The 17,369-nt window shown below is 36.4% G+C and overlaps 1 protein-coding gene across 1 annotated transcript; it reads right to left on the reverse strand.

The window, feature by feature from the left end:
- Window positions 1–15,301: 15,301 nt before the first annotated feature.
- LOC118582745 (olfactory receptor 8K3-like) lies at window positions 15,302–16,243 on the reverse strand. The gene has a single exon (XM_036185822.1). It carries the CDS (start codon window positions 16,241–16,243, stop codon window positions 15,302–15,304), a length of 942 nt encoding a protein of 313 aa, XP_036041715.1.
- Between the last annotated feature and the right edge of the window lie 1,126 nt (window positions 16,244–17,369).

A 17,369-nucleotide genomic window follows, 5' to 3' on the forward strand; every position in this document is an offset into this window, starting at 1 on the left:
AACAACATATCATGGGCTGCCAACCACAGTGAATACATTTACAACACAACTCCTATACCTAAGGCTCAGGGAGCAGAGTGGAAGAAGGAGTAGAGATATTGTAAAAGCCAAGGTATTGGGAAGCCTGCTCTAAGATTTTTGTCTCCTAGAAATTACAGGAAAGCTATACCAGCAATAGAACTTCCTGCACCCCCCCCATTATTCTCAGGCTTTAATTTGACAGCTGTACACAATGGCTTCTAAGGACCACTGTGTGGGATATTCAAGACGGACATAGATTGCCTGATTTCAGAGACTCTCTGGAATCTTAATACATGCCTTCTTTTTATTTTTCTGCATTTATTTTATTGTATTTCAAGTTTAAAAAAATTTAAATTATGTAATTCTTATCTTTGTCTTCTTTCTTTCCATACTTCTCAATAACCTTTTCATTTTGTGTATTAAGTTGTCTTCTCTAATTAATGATGAAAGAGAATTTCTTAGGGACAGAGTAAATTCACATTATAATTACTTAAAAGGAGTAAATGTGAAAATTAATAAATGAAGATGGAGAAATAGAATAAAATACTTCTTAACCTTATTGGCTCAAGCAGTCCTTGCAGTGCACATGGATGATGCTAGAAGCAGCCTTAAATAATTCCAGAGAAAAGCATAATTGGATAACTATTGTAAACAAACTGAGATTTAGTTTTTCATTTTTATATGCATGTAGTGCTCTTGGAGACAAGAAGTGGACGTCAGATCCTCTGGAACTTCAGTTAGAAAAGTTTGTGATCCACATTGTGGGTGCTGGCAATTGAACCCAGGTCCTCTAGAAGAGCAGCCAGTGTTCAGAACCACTGAGCCAACTTTCCTGCCCCACATTTTTATTTTCTTATACTTGGATTTCAATGCAATCTTGAAAACTTGAATGCACAGTTGTTACATACTGTGAACAGTTAAAGAATGTGTTAGACTGTTGTCATATAGATTATATAATAAAAAAGTTCCTTTGTGTGAAGCTCAGGGAAGACATCTAGGAATCTAAGCACCTCAATCAGTGAACACTGAACCAGCAAATGATCAAGTTACTTCACATACCTAAAAAAGCACTGATTGATTTGAACAACAATAAGGCACCAACAAATGTAAGCCAGATTGTATGGAATTTTGAAGGGATTTATTATTTTCATTTTCCTTTGGATTATGCAGCATTTTATTAAGCCAATGTGATACAACTATTATGCTATTTATAACTGAAAATATTTAAATCTATAAATTGAGATTTAAATATATTACACACATGTAATTGTGTGTGTATGTGCGCGTGCGTGCGTGCGTGCATGCGTGTGTGTGTGTGTGTGTGTGTGTGTGTGTGTGTGTGTGTGTGATGTTGTTGTTGTTGTTTTAGTTGGGGTTACTATTGCTGAGATAAAACACAATGAACAAAAGCATGTTGGAGAAGAAAGAGTTGATTTGGTTTATACTTTCACATCACAGTCCACCACTGAAAGTCTATCACTGAAGAGAGTCATAGCAGGAATTCAATCGTGGCATGGGCCTGGAGGCACAAGACTGGATGCAGGTGCTATAGAGGGGTGCTGCTTACTGGCTTACTCCTCATAGCTTGTGCAAATAGCTTTCTTATAGAACTCAGGGCCACCAGCCTAGGGGTGGCAACATCCAGAATGGTCTGGGTCCTTCTCCATCAATCATGAACTATGAAAGTTCTCCACAGGCTTGCCTACAGCCCAATCTTATGTAGACATTATGCTAATTGAGGTTCTCCCCTTCTCAGATGACTATATGTTGTGTTAAGTGGACATAAATTTAGCCAGTCCACATGTAAACTTTTGTTTCATGTAGCATCAACATACATGAGTAAACATATAAACTTCTGTGGATTAAGTGGTACTTAAAAAATAAATACCTGATAATAATGAGAGTGATATTTTCTACATTATTATAGGCTTGTTGATGCTTTCAGTAAATGTGGACTTTCAGCTATATGTCCTGTGAGATAACCATCTCCTCTAGTTGGAGAAGAGAAAGTTGCACTGGTGTTAAGTCTCATGATTAAATGTTAAGTTTGCCAGAGAATAGGAAATGCTAACACACTTTTATTTATCAGGCACAAAGCTTCAGGCACAAAGTTTATGTACATTACTGACTGTACAGCAAATTTCAGGTAATATTTGCAATAGCTACAACTTAGCGTCTAGATTATAGTGTATACATTTCTCAAGTTTATTTTTAAAACTGCCTACTATTATAAAATGTTTAATAGGGCAAATAAACCCCCTCATTCTCTGCCCCATGGAATTCAATCAAAATCTGAGTCTTGATGTATTTGGATAATTTCAAATAATTAAATAGAAAAAAAGAGTTATCTCAATTGACTACTAGATTTCATAGTTAGGATATAAATTTTACAGTTTATTCTGGCTGTTTGGATATGAATTGCTTTTTGACAATCTATTGATAAATTAATTATTGTCCTTCCTTCCAGATAACTTCACACAACAGAAAAATGAAATCATACACCTTATAAGGGACACTCTTAATTTGTGTAACAAAGTAAGTTTAACATTTTCTAGTTATTTTCTTTCTTTCAATGAAGATTTTTTAATTATAGGCAAATTTGTCAATACATGACATTTTAATAAAAACACAAACTAAACAAATCTAAAGTATCTAGTATTTTATGATATAATAGACAAATTGGCATTTGTTCTTGAAATGCTAGGACCTAGATTCCAACAATATCTAATAATGTCTGACCTTATGCTATCAAACAACAAGTGAATGATTTTATTGTTAATACAAATAATTTAAATTGTGTATATTCACTTATTCAACTGTGGTAGAGCCCAAGGAGATATCCCAAATGGGGATGCAATCAAATTAACTGTTAGGTCAAAGTACCATAATAATGATTAACTTCATAATAAAAGAGTAAATTGATCTTTAATAATGTTGGTGATTTTTCTTTCTCTATGCTTTCATGCTCATGTATTTAATAGAATGAAAGTTTTCATTATATACATGCAAATTATTTTCATCTCCCATTGACCACTTTTGTCCTTGTTCCCGCTGATTTCCCAAGTTCCTCTCCATTTCTCTTTCTGCTTTCCTGTGAGAAATCTGTAATCTTGTCTACAGAAATTGTTTTGCCTAGCATGATCTCTAATGATGTTCATTCTCCTACAAAGCACATGGTTCACTGTTTATGGCTGAATAATACTCCATTGTGTGTTTGCACCAGATTTTCATTATCTGATCACCTATTAAAAGGCTATTCCTGTGTCTTGTCTGTGGTGAGTAGTGTAGCACTGAGCATGGGTGTGATTGTATCTAGCAATTGATTTGCATTTCTTCAGGAATATACTCAAGAGAAGTAGCTAGATCTTATGGTAGCTCTCTGTTTAGTTTTGGAAAAAAATATATATGGATCTTACACTAGCTCCATCCCTACCAGCTGTGGATAGATTGTCTCTCACTACTTCTTAGTCTCAGTCATCATCACCAGCATTTGCTGGTATTTGTTTACTTGATCATGAATCCTAATGTACTTAAAATATGCATTTTTTCCTGAATGGTAAGGTTCTTCATTTTTTTTTTCTTCTTACATTTATTGGCTATATGTGTGTTTCTTTTCTTAAACAGAACTATCTGTTGGAGTCAGTTATTCATTTATTAACTTGAATATTCTTTCTCTTTTGAGGTAAAGTCAATTTTACTAAAATAATGTGTGGATAAACTGAGTTGTATTATATTATTATAAATTCATTTTATAATGTTTTTGGATAATAAATATAAACCTATTTGCATATATAACCTGGGAAACGGTTTCAAGATATTGTTCTCAAGAAATATTAGTGTTGTCTTTTCTACCTATACAGAAGCTTTCTTTCTTTAATTAAATCAACATTACTCTATATTGAGATTAAAAATTCAGTCATTTTTGACTATTGTTTTATTTGAACCACTCAGTCCCAAACAAAATCAAAATATGTATATATTTAGTCTCATTACTACTCCAATCACCAACATTTCAACTCTACTTCATTGCTGACTCTGCTTATGTTTTAATTTTTTATTCATCCATAGGTAGTCGCCCTAATAAACTTTCTTCAACAGTGTCTATCATATGAAAATCTTAAAAACTAATAAAATTTTTAAAATCAGACAATATTTGGGGTATGTAAATGGTAAATTCAAAATATTTTGGATTACAAATAAATACAAAGAACACTTTTTCTTTTTGCTGTTTCCCAAGTTCTATATATAATCAACATACTAACATTGCATAAGATGTATGTGTGAGTAGATAGCCTTCATTGACCTTCGTTTAGGATTCTTTAAATTCGCATTTCTATCTTCTTACACCACTGTTATCTACTTTTTTCTTTGCAAAAGTATTTTGAAGTAATTTTACAAGTTGCTCATTTTATGTTTTAGGGGTTTCTTATTCTTTTTTATTGTCAATCTTGTATTAGTCAAATGATTAGAAAATAGTCTATTGCTTTTAAGTTTTCATTTCTTCATTGATTGCGTTCATTGCAAACTTTTCCTTGATTTCATGAAATTCCCCATATCTAACTATTTTATTTGGTTTTGGAAACATGTTGAAGTATTCCTCAACCTAAGGTCCTGGAAAACTCTCCTTTTGATTCCTTAGTGTATTTTACCAGTCTTCTTTTTTTAAAATTTAATTTACCCATAAAGTCTAGTCAACATAACTGCCTAAAAATGAACTGAAGAAGGATGACACAAATAGACATGCCAAAGTAAATGAGGAAAAACCCACAAGGCCACAATATGCACCAAGACTTATATGAAACTAACGAATATTGGGTGTAGGAGAAATAGTCTTTCCCAGCACCAAATGGTCAGCCATGAAAGCATATATATATAAGTAACATCATTCAGATTAATAAGGTCTTGTTTGGAAATATGAAATTATAAAAAATAAGTCATGCATTTCAAAGAGAGCAGTGGGTTATAGGGGAGGGTTTCAGAGTAAGGAAGGGAAGGGAAGGGAAAATGTAATTATATAATAATCTCAAAAACAAAAACATAATATTATTTTTGTGCTCTGTTTTTGTTTTAATGTCATTAGTACATGTTTTCTAATGAACAGTTTGGGTAGGCAGACCATCCCTTTTGTTTGCTTACATTATTAGTTTCTGCTTTTACTCACAGTATTTCTCCCTTTGTTTGATTGTTTGACTCACCCTGTCTTAGTAACAATAGTGTTTTTATTCATATTTTTTTGTATTTACTTTTTAAATATTTTTTTAAAAGATTTTTTTTCTTTATTATTATATGTTTTAAATTTTATACATCAGCCATGGGTTCCCCTGTCCTCCCCACTCCCGCTCCCACCCCTGCCTTCCCCCCAGCCCCTCCCATCCATTCCCATCTCCTCCAGGATCAAGGCACCACTGGGGATTCATTTAAACCTGGTGGATTAAGTACAGGCAAGTCCTGTCACCTCCTTCCAGACTGAGCAAAGTGTCCCTGTGTAAGCCCAAGGTTTCAAACAGCCAGCTTATGCACTAAGGACAGATCCTGGTCCCACAGACTGGATGCCTCCCAAACAGATCAAGCTATTCAATTGTCTCACTTATCCAGAGGGCCTGATCCAACTGGGGGCTCCACAGCCTTTGGCTCATAAATCATGTGCTTCCATTCATTTGGCTATTTGTCCCTGTGATCTCTGCAATCTTGGATTCAACAATTAACGCTCTTGTTGACCCTCCTCTTTCTCGACAGTTGGACACCTGGAGCTCCATCTGGGGCCTGGCTGAGGATCTCTGCATCCACTTCCATCAGTTATTGGATGAGAGTTCCAACAAGACTGTTAGGGTGTTTAGTCATCTGATCACCAGACTAGGTCAGATCAGGCTTTCTCTCGACCATTGCCAGCAGACTACAGAGGATATATCATTGTGGATTTCTGGGGGGCTCTCGAGCACTCTGCCTATTCCTGTTCTCATGTGGTCTTCATTTATCATGGTCTGTTAATCCTCATTCTCCATTTCTGTTCTTGATCCAGCTGGGATCTCCTGCTCCCCTATGCTTTCTTTCCCTACAACTTTGCCCTTCATTACTCCCACTGTCATCCAGGTTGTTCATGTAGATCTCATCCATTTCTCTAACATTGGGTGATCCTTGGGTCTTTCCTAGGGTCCCGTTTTCTAGGTAGCCTCCCTGGAGTTGTGTAGCAGTCTAGTCATCTTTGTTTTACATCTAGTATCCTCCTATGAGTGAGTACATACTGTGTTTGTCCTTCTGAGTCTGGGTTACCTCACTCAGGATGATTTTTTCTAGATCCATCCATTTGCCTGCAAACCTCATGATGTCATTGCTTTTCTCTGCCGAGTAGTACTCCATTGTGTATATGTACCATGTTTTCTTTATCCATTCTTCAGTTGAAGGGCATCTAGGTTGTTTCCAGGTTCTGGCTATTACAAACAAAGGTGATACGAACATAGCTGAGCAAATGCCCTTGTGGTATGATTGATCATTCCTTGGGTATATGCCAAAGAGTGCTACAGCTGGGTCTTGGGGGGGGATGGATTGTTAATTTGCTAAGGAAGCACCATATTGATTTCCAAAGTGGCTGTACAAGCTTGCATTCCCACCAGCAGTGGAGGAGAGTTCCCCTTGCTCCACATCCTCTCCAGCATAAGCTGTCTTCTGTGTTTTTGATCTTAGCCACTCTGACAGGTGTAAGGTGGTATCTCAGAGTCATTTTGATTTGCATTTCCCAGATAATTAGGGATGTTGAGCAATTCCTTAAATGTCTTTCAGCCATTTGATCTTCCTCTGTTGAGAATTCTCTGTTTAGTTCTATAGACCATTTCTTAATTGGACTGTTGGGCATTTTGATGTCTAATTTCTTGAGTTCTTTATATATTCTGGATACCAGCCCTCTGTCAGATGTGGGGTTGGTGAAGACCTTTTCCCATTCTGTAGGCTATTGCTTTGTCTTGTTGACCGTGTCCTTTGCTCTACAAAAGCTTCTCAGTTTCAAGAGGTCCCATTGATTGATGGTTTCTCCCAGTGTCTGTGCTACTGGTGTTATATTTAGAAAGTGATCTCAAGTGCCAATGAGTTCAAGAGTACTTCCTACTTTCTCTACTATCAGGTTCAGAGTAGTTGGATTTATGTTGAGGTCTTTGATCCACGTGGATTTAAGTTTTGTGCACACTGACAGATATGGATCTATTTGCAGCCTTCTATACATTGACTTCCAGTTATGCCAGCACCATTTGTTGAAGATGCTTTCTTTTTTCCATTGTACATTTTTGGCTTCTTTGTCAAAAATTATATGTTCTTAGGTGTGCAGGTTAATGTTAGGGTCTTCAATTCGATTCCATTGGTCCACATGTTGGTTTTTATGCCAGTACCAAGCTGTTTTTATTACAGTAGCTCTATAGTAGAGCTTGAGGTTGGGGATTGTGATGCCTCCAGAGGTTGTCTTATTGTACAGGATTCTTTTGGCTATCCTGGGTTTTTTGTTTTTCCATATGAAGTTGAGTATTATTCTTTCCAGGTCTGTGAAGAATTGCGTTGGTAATTTGATGGGGATTGCATTGAATCTGTAGATTGCTTTTGGTAAGATCGCCATTTTTACTATGTTAATCCTGCCTATCCATGAGCATGGGAGATCTTTCCATTTTCTGACATCTTCTTCAATTTCTTTTTTCCGGGACTTAAAGTTCTTATCATATAGGTCCTTCACATGCTTATTTAGTGTAACCCCAAGATATTTTATATCATTTGTGGCTATTGTAAAGGGTGATGTATCTCTGATTTCCTTCTCAGCCTGTTTGTTTACTGTATATAGAAGGGCTACTGATTTTTTTGAGTTGATCTTGTGTCCTGCAATGTTGCTGAAGGTTTTTATTAGCTGTATCAGTTCTTTGGTTGAATTTTTGGGGTTCCTCATGTGTACTAACATGTCATCTGCAAATAGGGAGAGCTTGAATTCTTCCTTTCCAATTTATATCCCCTTCATCTCTTTGTGTTGTCTTATAGCTCTGGCTAGAACTTCAAGTACTATATGGAATAAGTAGGGGGAGAGGGGACTGCCTTGCCTTGTTCCTGATTTTAGTAGTATTGCTTTGAGTTTCTCTCCATTTAATTTGATGTTGGCTGTTGGCTTGCTGTAGATTTCATTTATTATGTTTAGGTATGTTCCCTGTATTCCTGATTGCTCTAAGACCTTTATCATGAAGGGGTGTTGGATTTTATCAAATGCCTTTTCTGCATCTAGTGAGATGATCATGTGGTTTTTTTCTTTGAGTTTGTTTATATGGTGTATTACATTGACAGACTTTTGTATGTTGAACCACCCTTGCATGCCTGGGATGAATCCTACTTGATCATGGTGGATAATTGTTTTGATGTGTTCTTGGAGTCTGTTTGCCAGAATTTTATTGAGTATTTTTGCATCTATGTTCATGAGGGAGATTGGTCTGTAGTTGTCTTTCTTTGTTGCATCTTTGTTTGGTTTAGGAATCAGGATAATTGTAGCCTCGTAGAAGGAGTTTGGTAATATTCCTTCTGCTTCTATTGTGTGGAACAATTTAAAGAGAATTGGTATTAAGTCTTCTTTGAAGATCTCATAGAATTCTGCAGTGAAACCATCAGGTCCAGGGCTTTTTTTGGTTGGGAGACTTTTAATGACTGATTCTATTTCCTTAGGGGTTATTGGACTATTTAAATGGTTTGTCTGGCCTTGATTTAACTTAGGTATGTGGTACCTATCCAGAAAATTATCCATTTCTTTTAGATTTTCCAGTTTTGTGGAGTAGAGGTTTTTGAAGTATGATCTGATGATTCTCTGGTTTTCCTCATTGTCTGTTGTTATGTCCCCCTTTTCATTTCTGATTTTGTTAATTTGAATGCTCTCTCTCTGTCTTTTGGTTAGTTTGGATAAGGGCCTTTCTATCTTTTTGATTTTCTCAAAGAACCAACTCTTTGTTTCATTAATCCTTTGTATTGTTCTCTTTATTTCTATTTTATTGATTTCAGCTCTAATTTGATAATTTCCTGGCGTCTGTTCATCCTGGGAGACTTTGCTTCTTCCTGTTCAAGGGCTTTCAGGTGTGTTGTCAAGTCACTAGCATGAGATTTCTCCAGCTTCTTTATGTGGGCATTCAGTGCTATGAATTTCCCTCTTAGCACTGCTTTCATAGTATCCCATAAGTTTGAGTATGTGGTGGATTCATTTTCATTGATCTCTAGGAAGTCTTTAATTTCTTTCTTCATTTCTCCCTTAACCCATTGGTGATTCAGTTGAGCATTATTCAGTTTACATGAGATTGTAGGATTTCTGTAGTTTTTTGTGTTGTTGAAATCTAACTTTAAACCATGGTGGTCTGATAGAACACAGGAAGTTATTCAAATTGTTTTGTATCTGTTGAGATTTGCTTTGTGGCCAAGTATGTGTTCGATTTTAGAGAAGGTTCCATAGGGTGCTGAGAAGAAGGTATATTCTTTTTTGTTTGGGTGGAATGTTCTGTAGATATCGATTAAGTCCATTTGAGTCATAACATCAGTTAAGTCCATTATGTCTCTGTTAAGTTTCAATTTGGCTGATCTGTCCAGAGGTGAAAGTGGGGTGTTCAAGTCTCCCACTATTAATGTCTTGGGTTTTATATGTGATTTAATCTTTAGTAATGTTTCTTTTACATATGTGGATGCCCTTGTGTTTGGGGCATAAATGTTCAGAATTGAGACTTCATCTTGGTGGATCTTTCCTGCAATGAGTATGTAATGTCCTTCATCATCTCTTTTGATTGACTTTAGCTTGAAGTCTATTTTTCTGGATATTAGGATGGCTATACCAGCTTGCTTCTTAAGACCATTTGATTGGAAAGTCTTTTCCTAGGCTTTTATTCTTAGGAGGTGTCTGTCTTTGAATTTGAGGTCTGTTTCTTGTATGCAGCAGAAAGATGGGTCCTGTTTTAGTATCCATTCTATTAGTCTGTGTCTTTTTATAGGTGAATTAAGTCCATTGATATTAAGGGATATTAATGACCAGTGATTGTTCGTTCCTGTTGTTATTATTTTTTTTTTATGATAGTATGTGTGTACTTCTCTTCTTTGGGGTTTACTGCTGTGGTGTTATCTATTGCTTGTGTTTTCATGGGTGTATCTTCCTTCCTTAGGTTGGAGTTTTCCTTCTAGTATTTTCTATAGGGCTGGGTTTGTGGATAAGTATTGTTTAAATCTGGTTTTGTCTTGGAAGGTCTTGTTCACTCCATCTATGATGATTGAAAGTTTTGCTGGGTATATTAGTCTAGGCTGGCATCCATGGTCTCTTAGTGTCAGCATTATATCTGTCCAGGTCCTTCTGGCTTTCAAGGTCTCCACTGAGAAATCGGGTGTTATTCTGATGGGTTTGCCTTTATAAGTCACTTGGCCTTTTTCCTTTGCTGCCCTTAATATTCTTTCTTTATTCTGTATGTTTAGTTGTTTAATTATTATGTGGCGAGGGGACTTTTTTGGGGGGGTCTACTCTGTTCGGTGTTCTATAGGCTTCTTGTATCTTTATAGGCATTTCCTTCTTTAAGTTGGGAAAGTTTTCTTCTATGATCTTGTTAAATATATTTTCTGTGCCTTTGAGTTGGTATTCTTTTCCTTCCTCTATCCCTGTTATTCGTACGTTTTGTCTTTTCATGGTGTCCCAAATTTCTTGGATATTTTGGGTCTTGACTTTGTTGGTTTTAGTGTTTTCTTTGACTGATGAATCTATTTCTTCTACCATATCTTCAACACCAGAGATCCTCTCTTCCATCTGTTGCATTCTGTTGGTTATACTTGCCTCTGAAGTTCCTGTTTGTTTACTCAGATTTTCTATTTCCAACAGTCCTTCTGCTAATGTCTTCTTCATTTTTTCTATTTCCCTCTTCAGGTCTTGGATTGTCTCCCTTGCTTTTTCATGTTTTTCATTCAAGGATTTATTGTTTTCTTCTGCTTTAATTGTCCTTTCCTCTAATTTTTTATAGTGTTCTTCCCATTTTTTTGTCTTTTCCTCTACTTTATTTTTGATTTCTTCCATATAAGGCTCTAGCCTCTTCATGATGTTACTTATAAGGTTGTTTTCTTCTTCTTCTTCCATTCTGTGATGTTCAGTTCTAGCTGTTGGAGAAGGGCTAGGTTCTGGTGATGCTGTATTGCTCTTTATTTTGTTGTATGTACTTCTGCCTTGACATCTCCCCATTTCCTCTTGTGTTCATTCTTGGTCTTATCAGTGTACTTGGTCCAGCGAAAGTTGACAGATTTAGGGATCCTCTCTCTGGTCCAGATGGAAGTTCTCTGCCAGATGGGAGCTCTGGTCCAGATGAAAGTGCTTGCCGGATAGAAGTTTGGGGCTGGACTCTGAGTCTTGGGAAGTCCCTGGGGTCTCCTTATTCTGTTTCAGATGGGAGCTCCTTTTGTCCAGATGGGAGTTCCTCTGTTCTCTGTTCCAGATGGGAGTTCCAGGGCAGAATGGAAGCTTGGGGCTGGTCTCTGATTCTCAGGAATTGTCTGCCTGCAGTCTTGGAAAAGGAGAGCCTTCCAGCAGGGCCCGGCTATTTGGCAGGAAACTGGGGCCAATTTGGTCAGGTCCTCCCAGGGTGGCCTGTGTCCAGTGGTGGGACCCAGGCACAGTTGCCTCTCTGATTATAACCCAGGCACTCACCTCTGGTCCAGATGGGAGTTCAGGGGTCGATGGAAGTTGGGGGCTGCTCTGAGTCTCAGGAAGTGGCTGGAGTCTTGGGCAAATGGGTGTGGGGGAAAGGTGTAGAGACTGCAGTGTCTGTCTGCAGTCTTGAAAAAGGGGAGCATTCTTGCAGGGCCTGCCAATTTGCAGGAAACTGGGGCCAAGTTGGTCAGGTCCTCCCAGAGTGGCCTGTGTCCAGCGGTGGGACCCAGGTACAGTTGCCTCTCTCACTATAACCTAGGCACTCACCTCTGGTCCAAATGGGAGTTCTGGGGCAGAGGGAACTAAATATGACACCAGTAGCACAGACACTTAGAGAGAAACAATCAATCAATGGGACCTGTTGAAATGTAATTTTTTTTTAAAGTTTAAATGTATGTGTGTATTCTTTCTTATCTTTAAGTATATTACAAGCTGACATGTGCCTGTAGAGTTCAGAAGAGTGTATTGAATCCTCTGGGAACTGGAATTATAGGTAGTTGTAATCAATCTAGTTTCAGTGCTGATAACAAAAATCTGAGTTTTCTATGAGAGCATCTAGTGCTGTTTGTCTCTGAGCAATCTCTTCAGGCTCTATATTACAACCATATTCATAAGATTTTCAATCTAATTTTAGATAATTTATGAATATAGTATAAATGGAATGTCTCATTTCTTTATCTGTGAATATGGATATCCAAGTTTATGAACACAGTTGGATTTTCTCTTTCTTTTAATTAAATAATTTCTTTGACAATTTCATATGTGTTTATTCTTAGTCTTGATGCCCATGACATGATTTTATCTCCCACCTAACCCTGTAATTCTCTCCTTTTCTCTCTAGGTTCCTCTCCACTGTCCATGTATTTCTGTTATTTGTATGACACACTATTTTATCCAGAGCCCATTTGCTACAGCTCAGCAATGGGTACACACCTAAACATAACAACTTCCCCTCCCCCAGAATCTGGTTACTTTACTTCTCCAAGAATCCACCATTAGCCAATATTTCAGCCACATGATGTCCCTTTTCATCTATGACTTGTGGATAACTTTAGTCTTGTGCAAGCCCCAGTGGAGACAAATGCAGCTCTGGAGAGACCATGTTTGAAATGGCTTTGTTATATATACTCAGAAGATAATATTTTACAACCCTTCTCTCTATGTTTCTTTCCCTTCAACCAGAATATTTCCGGAGATTAGAAACATTTGAATACATATCACATTTACACCTGAACACTCAACAGTTCCTTATTTACATCTCATTAGAGACTGCATTTGAAATTATTCAGCTTCTCTGATCAAGGCTAACTGTAGTATTTGCTAATACATACAAAAATAAGTCTTTAGCAGATAGTTTGACTTAGTATCAATTCAATTAAACAAGAGTGATAAGCCTCTTCTAGAGTATGTGGTGGTTGTGGTGGTGGTGGTGGTGGTGGTGGTGGTGGTGGTGGTGGTGGTGGTGTGTGTGTGTGTATGCACTTTAACCAGGTTTATAGTAGCTGACATGGATTCCTTCCCATAAAGCCAGTCTTGAATCAAATCATCAAATCAGAGTGGATGGTAACCTCATTGGCAGTCAGCAGTGGGTAAATTTTGCCCAGAAGTTTCATATTATGCTTCACAGGAGTCATAACTAGGCAAGCCTTTGATTCAGCTTCTGCCCTAGAAACCTAAAACAGTTATCTCTCTTTTTGTGAAATCTAGCTGGCAGATAAGAATCTTTTAGCTCTGTTTAGGTTTGATTTCTCTATATGTTAAAACCAAGATGTATCTACCACACGTAATGAACATAAGAATTGGAGGAACTGAGCTGGAACTGAACTGGAAGCTTCCTCAGTGAGGAGTGACTTTCCTAATATCTTAACTGCCAAGGGATAAAATGATAAAAATCCTCATTATTGGCAAAGCTTATGGAGCACAAACTTGACCAGCATGGCAATATAACACAATGCTATACAGGTGGTACTTATAATTTTAGGGTAACCAATAGCTGTGTAGTTACACTTAAGGCACCATAAAGAGGAGGAAATTCATCTGTGATACAGTAAACTCAGTCAAATGCCCATGGCGTGTGAGGTCATGGGCCTTAGAGGAGAATCTATTCCTGCTTCTTTCCTAAATTAGCATGATTTCTAACTGCCTTCTAAACACTTATCCTTATACATGAAAATAAGCACAGATATTATCCCTCATCAAAGAAGCTTCTCTCAGTAACAGCTGGAAATCAGTATAGAAATCCACAACTGGTCAATCTACAGATAACAATTGAATGTTGGGTACTATCCCCCATAATTTGTACATATACACTATAACCAGTATTTAGGGAAAATTACAGAAGAAAGGACAGAAAGACTATAAAAGTCAAAAGACTAAGAGGTCTTCTGTGAGATAATTTTTTTTCTATAAATGACAGAGAAATTGTACTCATGAACTCTCAACAATTTGATCTCATTAACAAGACCTGCATGATGGCAATACTACTTAACATGTCAACCTATGTGGATGAAATAAACACAAATACACAAGAGCAACAGTCAAAGGACTCAGCAAGTTGTATTTATATATTTATTTATGTATATGACAATAATAACTAGAGGTCAAGAACATGCTTTCCCCTTAATCCCTTAATATGATTAATGAGGAGGAAATTTTATTATTCCAAACATAAATTTCATATTCAAATAGAAGTTCATATAGAACTAGCCACAAGTAATTCTGGAAGTTTAAACTGGAAGTATTTCTGTAGAATGGAAACTCTTTTGCTCCCTAAATTTTTAGTAGAATTCAGGAGTCTAACTGGCCTAGTCTGGTTTTGGGGAGGTGTTACTTCCCAAAACAAATTTTCACTCTAAGATCTTATTCATAAGAGCATAAGAATTTTTCAATGATCTTAATGACTGTTTAAAGAAAAAACAAAAGTGCCACCATTAGTTATGATATAAAGCTAAGATCACAAAATGTGTTTCAACAAACATTCTCATAATCCTTAAATAATTTATATTTTCATTCAAGATGTGTTAATGTTTCTGAATCTCTATTGTATAAAAAATGAAAAAAAATGACTCAAATTCTTCCTTCAGTGGACCACAAAAACCTAATGTTAATTTTAAAAGTGTGATATCGGCAAATGTGAACAAACATATAATGACTAATAGACTGTATGTTAGGTAGTAATTTGTGTATTTTGAGAGTTCAAAAAGTGTGACCTAACAAAACTGTTATCAAAAACACAAATGTAGATAAAGCCAAAACTGTGAAGATGGGAAATAGCATTTACAAATACCATATAATATGTTATCCCTCTATTATAGCTATCGTTGTTCCTCAGTGAAACACATTATACAACTGTAGTTTCTACTTCTATGATATTGAGACCCTAAACTTATTTTGTACTGTAGATAGGTAATTATTATACCATAAAACAACACTTCTTCTCAAGGAATACAAAGTCTTTTCATGAATATTTAGTGAAATATCTATGGCACATATATTTAAGTCTTAACCGACAGTCCCAATATTTAAGTATAGATTGAGTATCATGTGCTTCCTGTACCCTCTTAGAAGTGGTTCACATTTGTCCTAACTACATAGGATTAATGTTGCATGAAACCTCTAAGAAAAGATATTGCGAATATTTCTCCAAGTCCTAAGAAGGGCAGAGTTTACGTCCTTATTCCTCAAACTATAGATCAAGGGATTCAACATTGGGATAATCAGGGTGTAAAAGATTGAAGACACCTTATCAATGTCAGTGGAATGACTGGACTGAGGCTTCACATACATAAATATCAAAGTACCATAGAACACTGTCACCACTGTTAGGTGGGACCCACATGTTGAGAAAGCCTTGCGCCTGCCCTCTGCTGAGTTCATCCTGAGAACTGCTGTGAGGATAAGCATGTAGGACACTAGGATGCCAAGGAGGGAGATGATTAAATCAAAAGCTGCAAAGATCATAACAATAAATGCTATTTCCTCTGCATGTGAACAGAGTAGAGATAGCAAGGGGATGCAGTCACAGTAGAAATGATTAATGACATTGTAGCCACAGAAGGATGAAGTGAAAATATTAACTGTGATGAGAAGAGACACAAATGTGCAATAGAGATAGGGCATTGCCATAAGAATCCAACATACCCTTTGTGACATGAGGACAGTATAAAGTAGAGGCTTACAGATGGCCACATAGCGGTCATAGGACATTGCTGATAGAATAAATAGCTCACTACCAATGAACACAAGAAAGCAAGCTAGCTGTGTGGCACAGAGTTTAAATGATATTGTATTTTGATCTACAACAAAATTTTCCAACATTTTGGGTCCCACAGCAGTAGAATATCCAAGATCTGTAATAGACAGATGTCTGAGAAAGAAGTACATAGGTGTTTGCAGGTGGTAGTCCACTGTGGTAAGAATAATGATTCCCAAATTGCCAACCATTGTGGTCATGTATATGACAAGGAACAGCCCAAATAATGGGGCCTGCAACTCAGAGCTGTCAGTGATGCCCATTAAGATGAATTCGGTCATTACTGTGAGATTGTGTTCCTTCATTCCCCTGTATCAAAAAAACATATTTGTTAAAGAAAATATAGTAAATAATTAAAAAAGACAGCATGCAAAAAATTCATTATGCAACACCATTGAAATATGATGAAACTTCTGTCTCTCTCTCTCTCTCTCTGTGTGTGTGTGTATGTGTGTGTGTGTGTGTGTGTGTGTGTGTGTGTGTGTGTGTGCGCGCGCGCGCGCATTTTTGAAGATATATACTTTACAATTTTGTTAAGAAGACAGCCACAACTACAAATTCATGAACATATAGGTGAGTGCTTCTCAACAACATAGACGATTTTAATGGATAATAGTATTATATTTATATTGATATTATGTGACTCACTAGGAAGAAGGCTTCCACTGACATATAATACCTAAAGGGTATATAAGACAGTGAATATCATATTGCATTCAAAAAATTCAATCTGAATTATCAATAATATGTGTTTGAAAAACTGACATAGGTACGTATAATAGATATATGGTCTATGATGTCTAGATGGGATAGATAAACAAAATAGACAAAAATTATAACAATGTAAATAAGTTTACACAAAATAATATTTGAACATTAAAAATTTTGTGTATAAAAATGGGCTTCATGCCAGTTTGAAAGAGAGGAAATATTACAGTGTCCTATCTTTACACAAAATTACAGGCAACTAATGACCACTGAGGGAATTGAGTCCCTGCATTGGTTGTCCAAACTAATGTAGTTATCTATGAAGCTACACACACACAAACAACAGCAAAAAAGACTCAACTGGTTTTACTTATGTATTTGGGAGTGTGTGTATATGTGTGTCTGTGTAACAATAATAACAACAGAAAATAAGGTGATCTATTTTAGAGCAAGAGATCATGGGAGGTGTTATAGGAAGAGGACATGGGAGTGGCTAGAAAATAAAAGTGGGGAAATATTATTATATTTTGATTAAAAATCTTAAAACAACAAAAATAATGTTGGATTTGTAAATTGTTACTTTAGATTTCACAGTTTCTAGTTATTGCTTTTATGTAAATACAATGTTTAGTGATATTAATAACTTATTTAATAACATGGAATATTAAACACATGAATTAGAATTTCTATGGATGAATTTATAAAGTACATAATATTCCATAA

The sequence above is a fragment of the Onychomys torridus genome, chromosome 4, assembly GCF_903995425.1.
Source record: "Onychomys torridus chromosome 4, mOncTor1.1, whole genome shotgun sequence".
In the NCBI taxonomy this organism is placed as follows: Eukaryota; Metazoa; Chordata; class Mammalia; order Rodentia; family Cricetidae; genus Onychomys; species Onychomys torridus.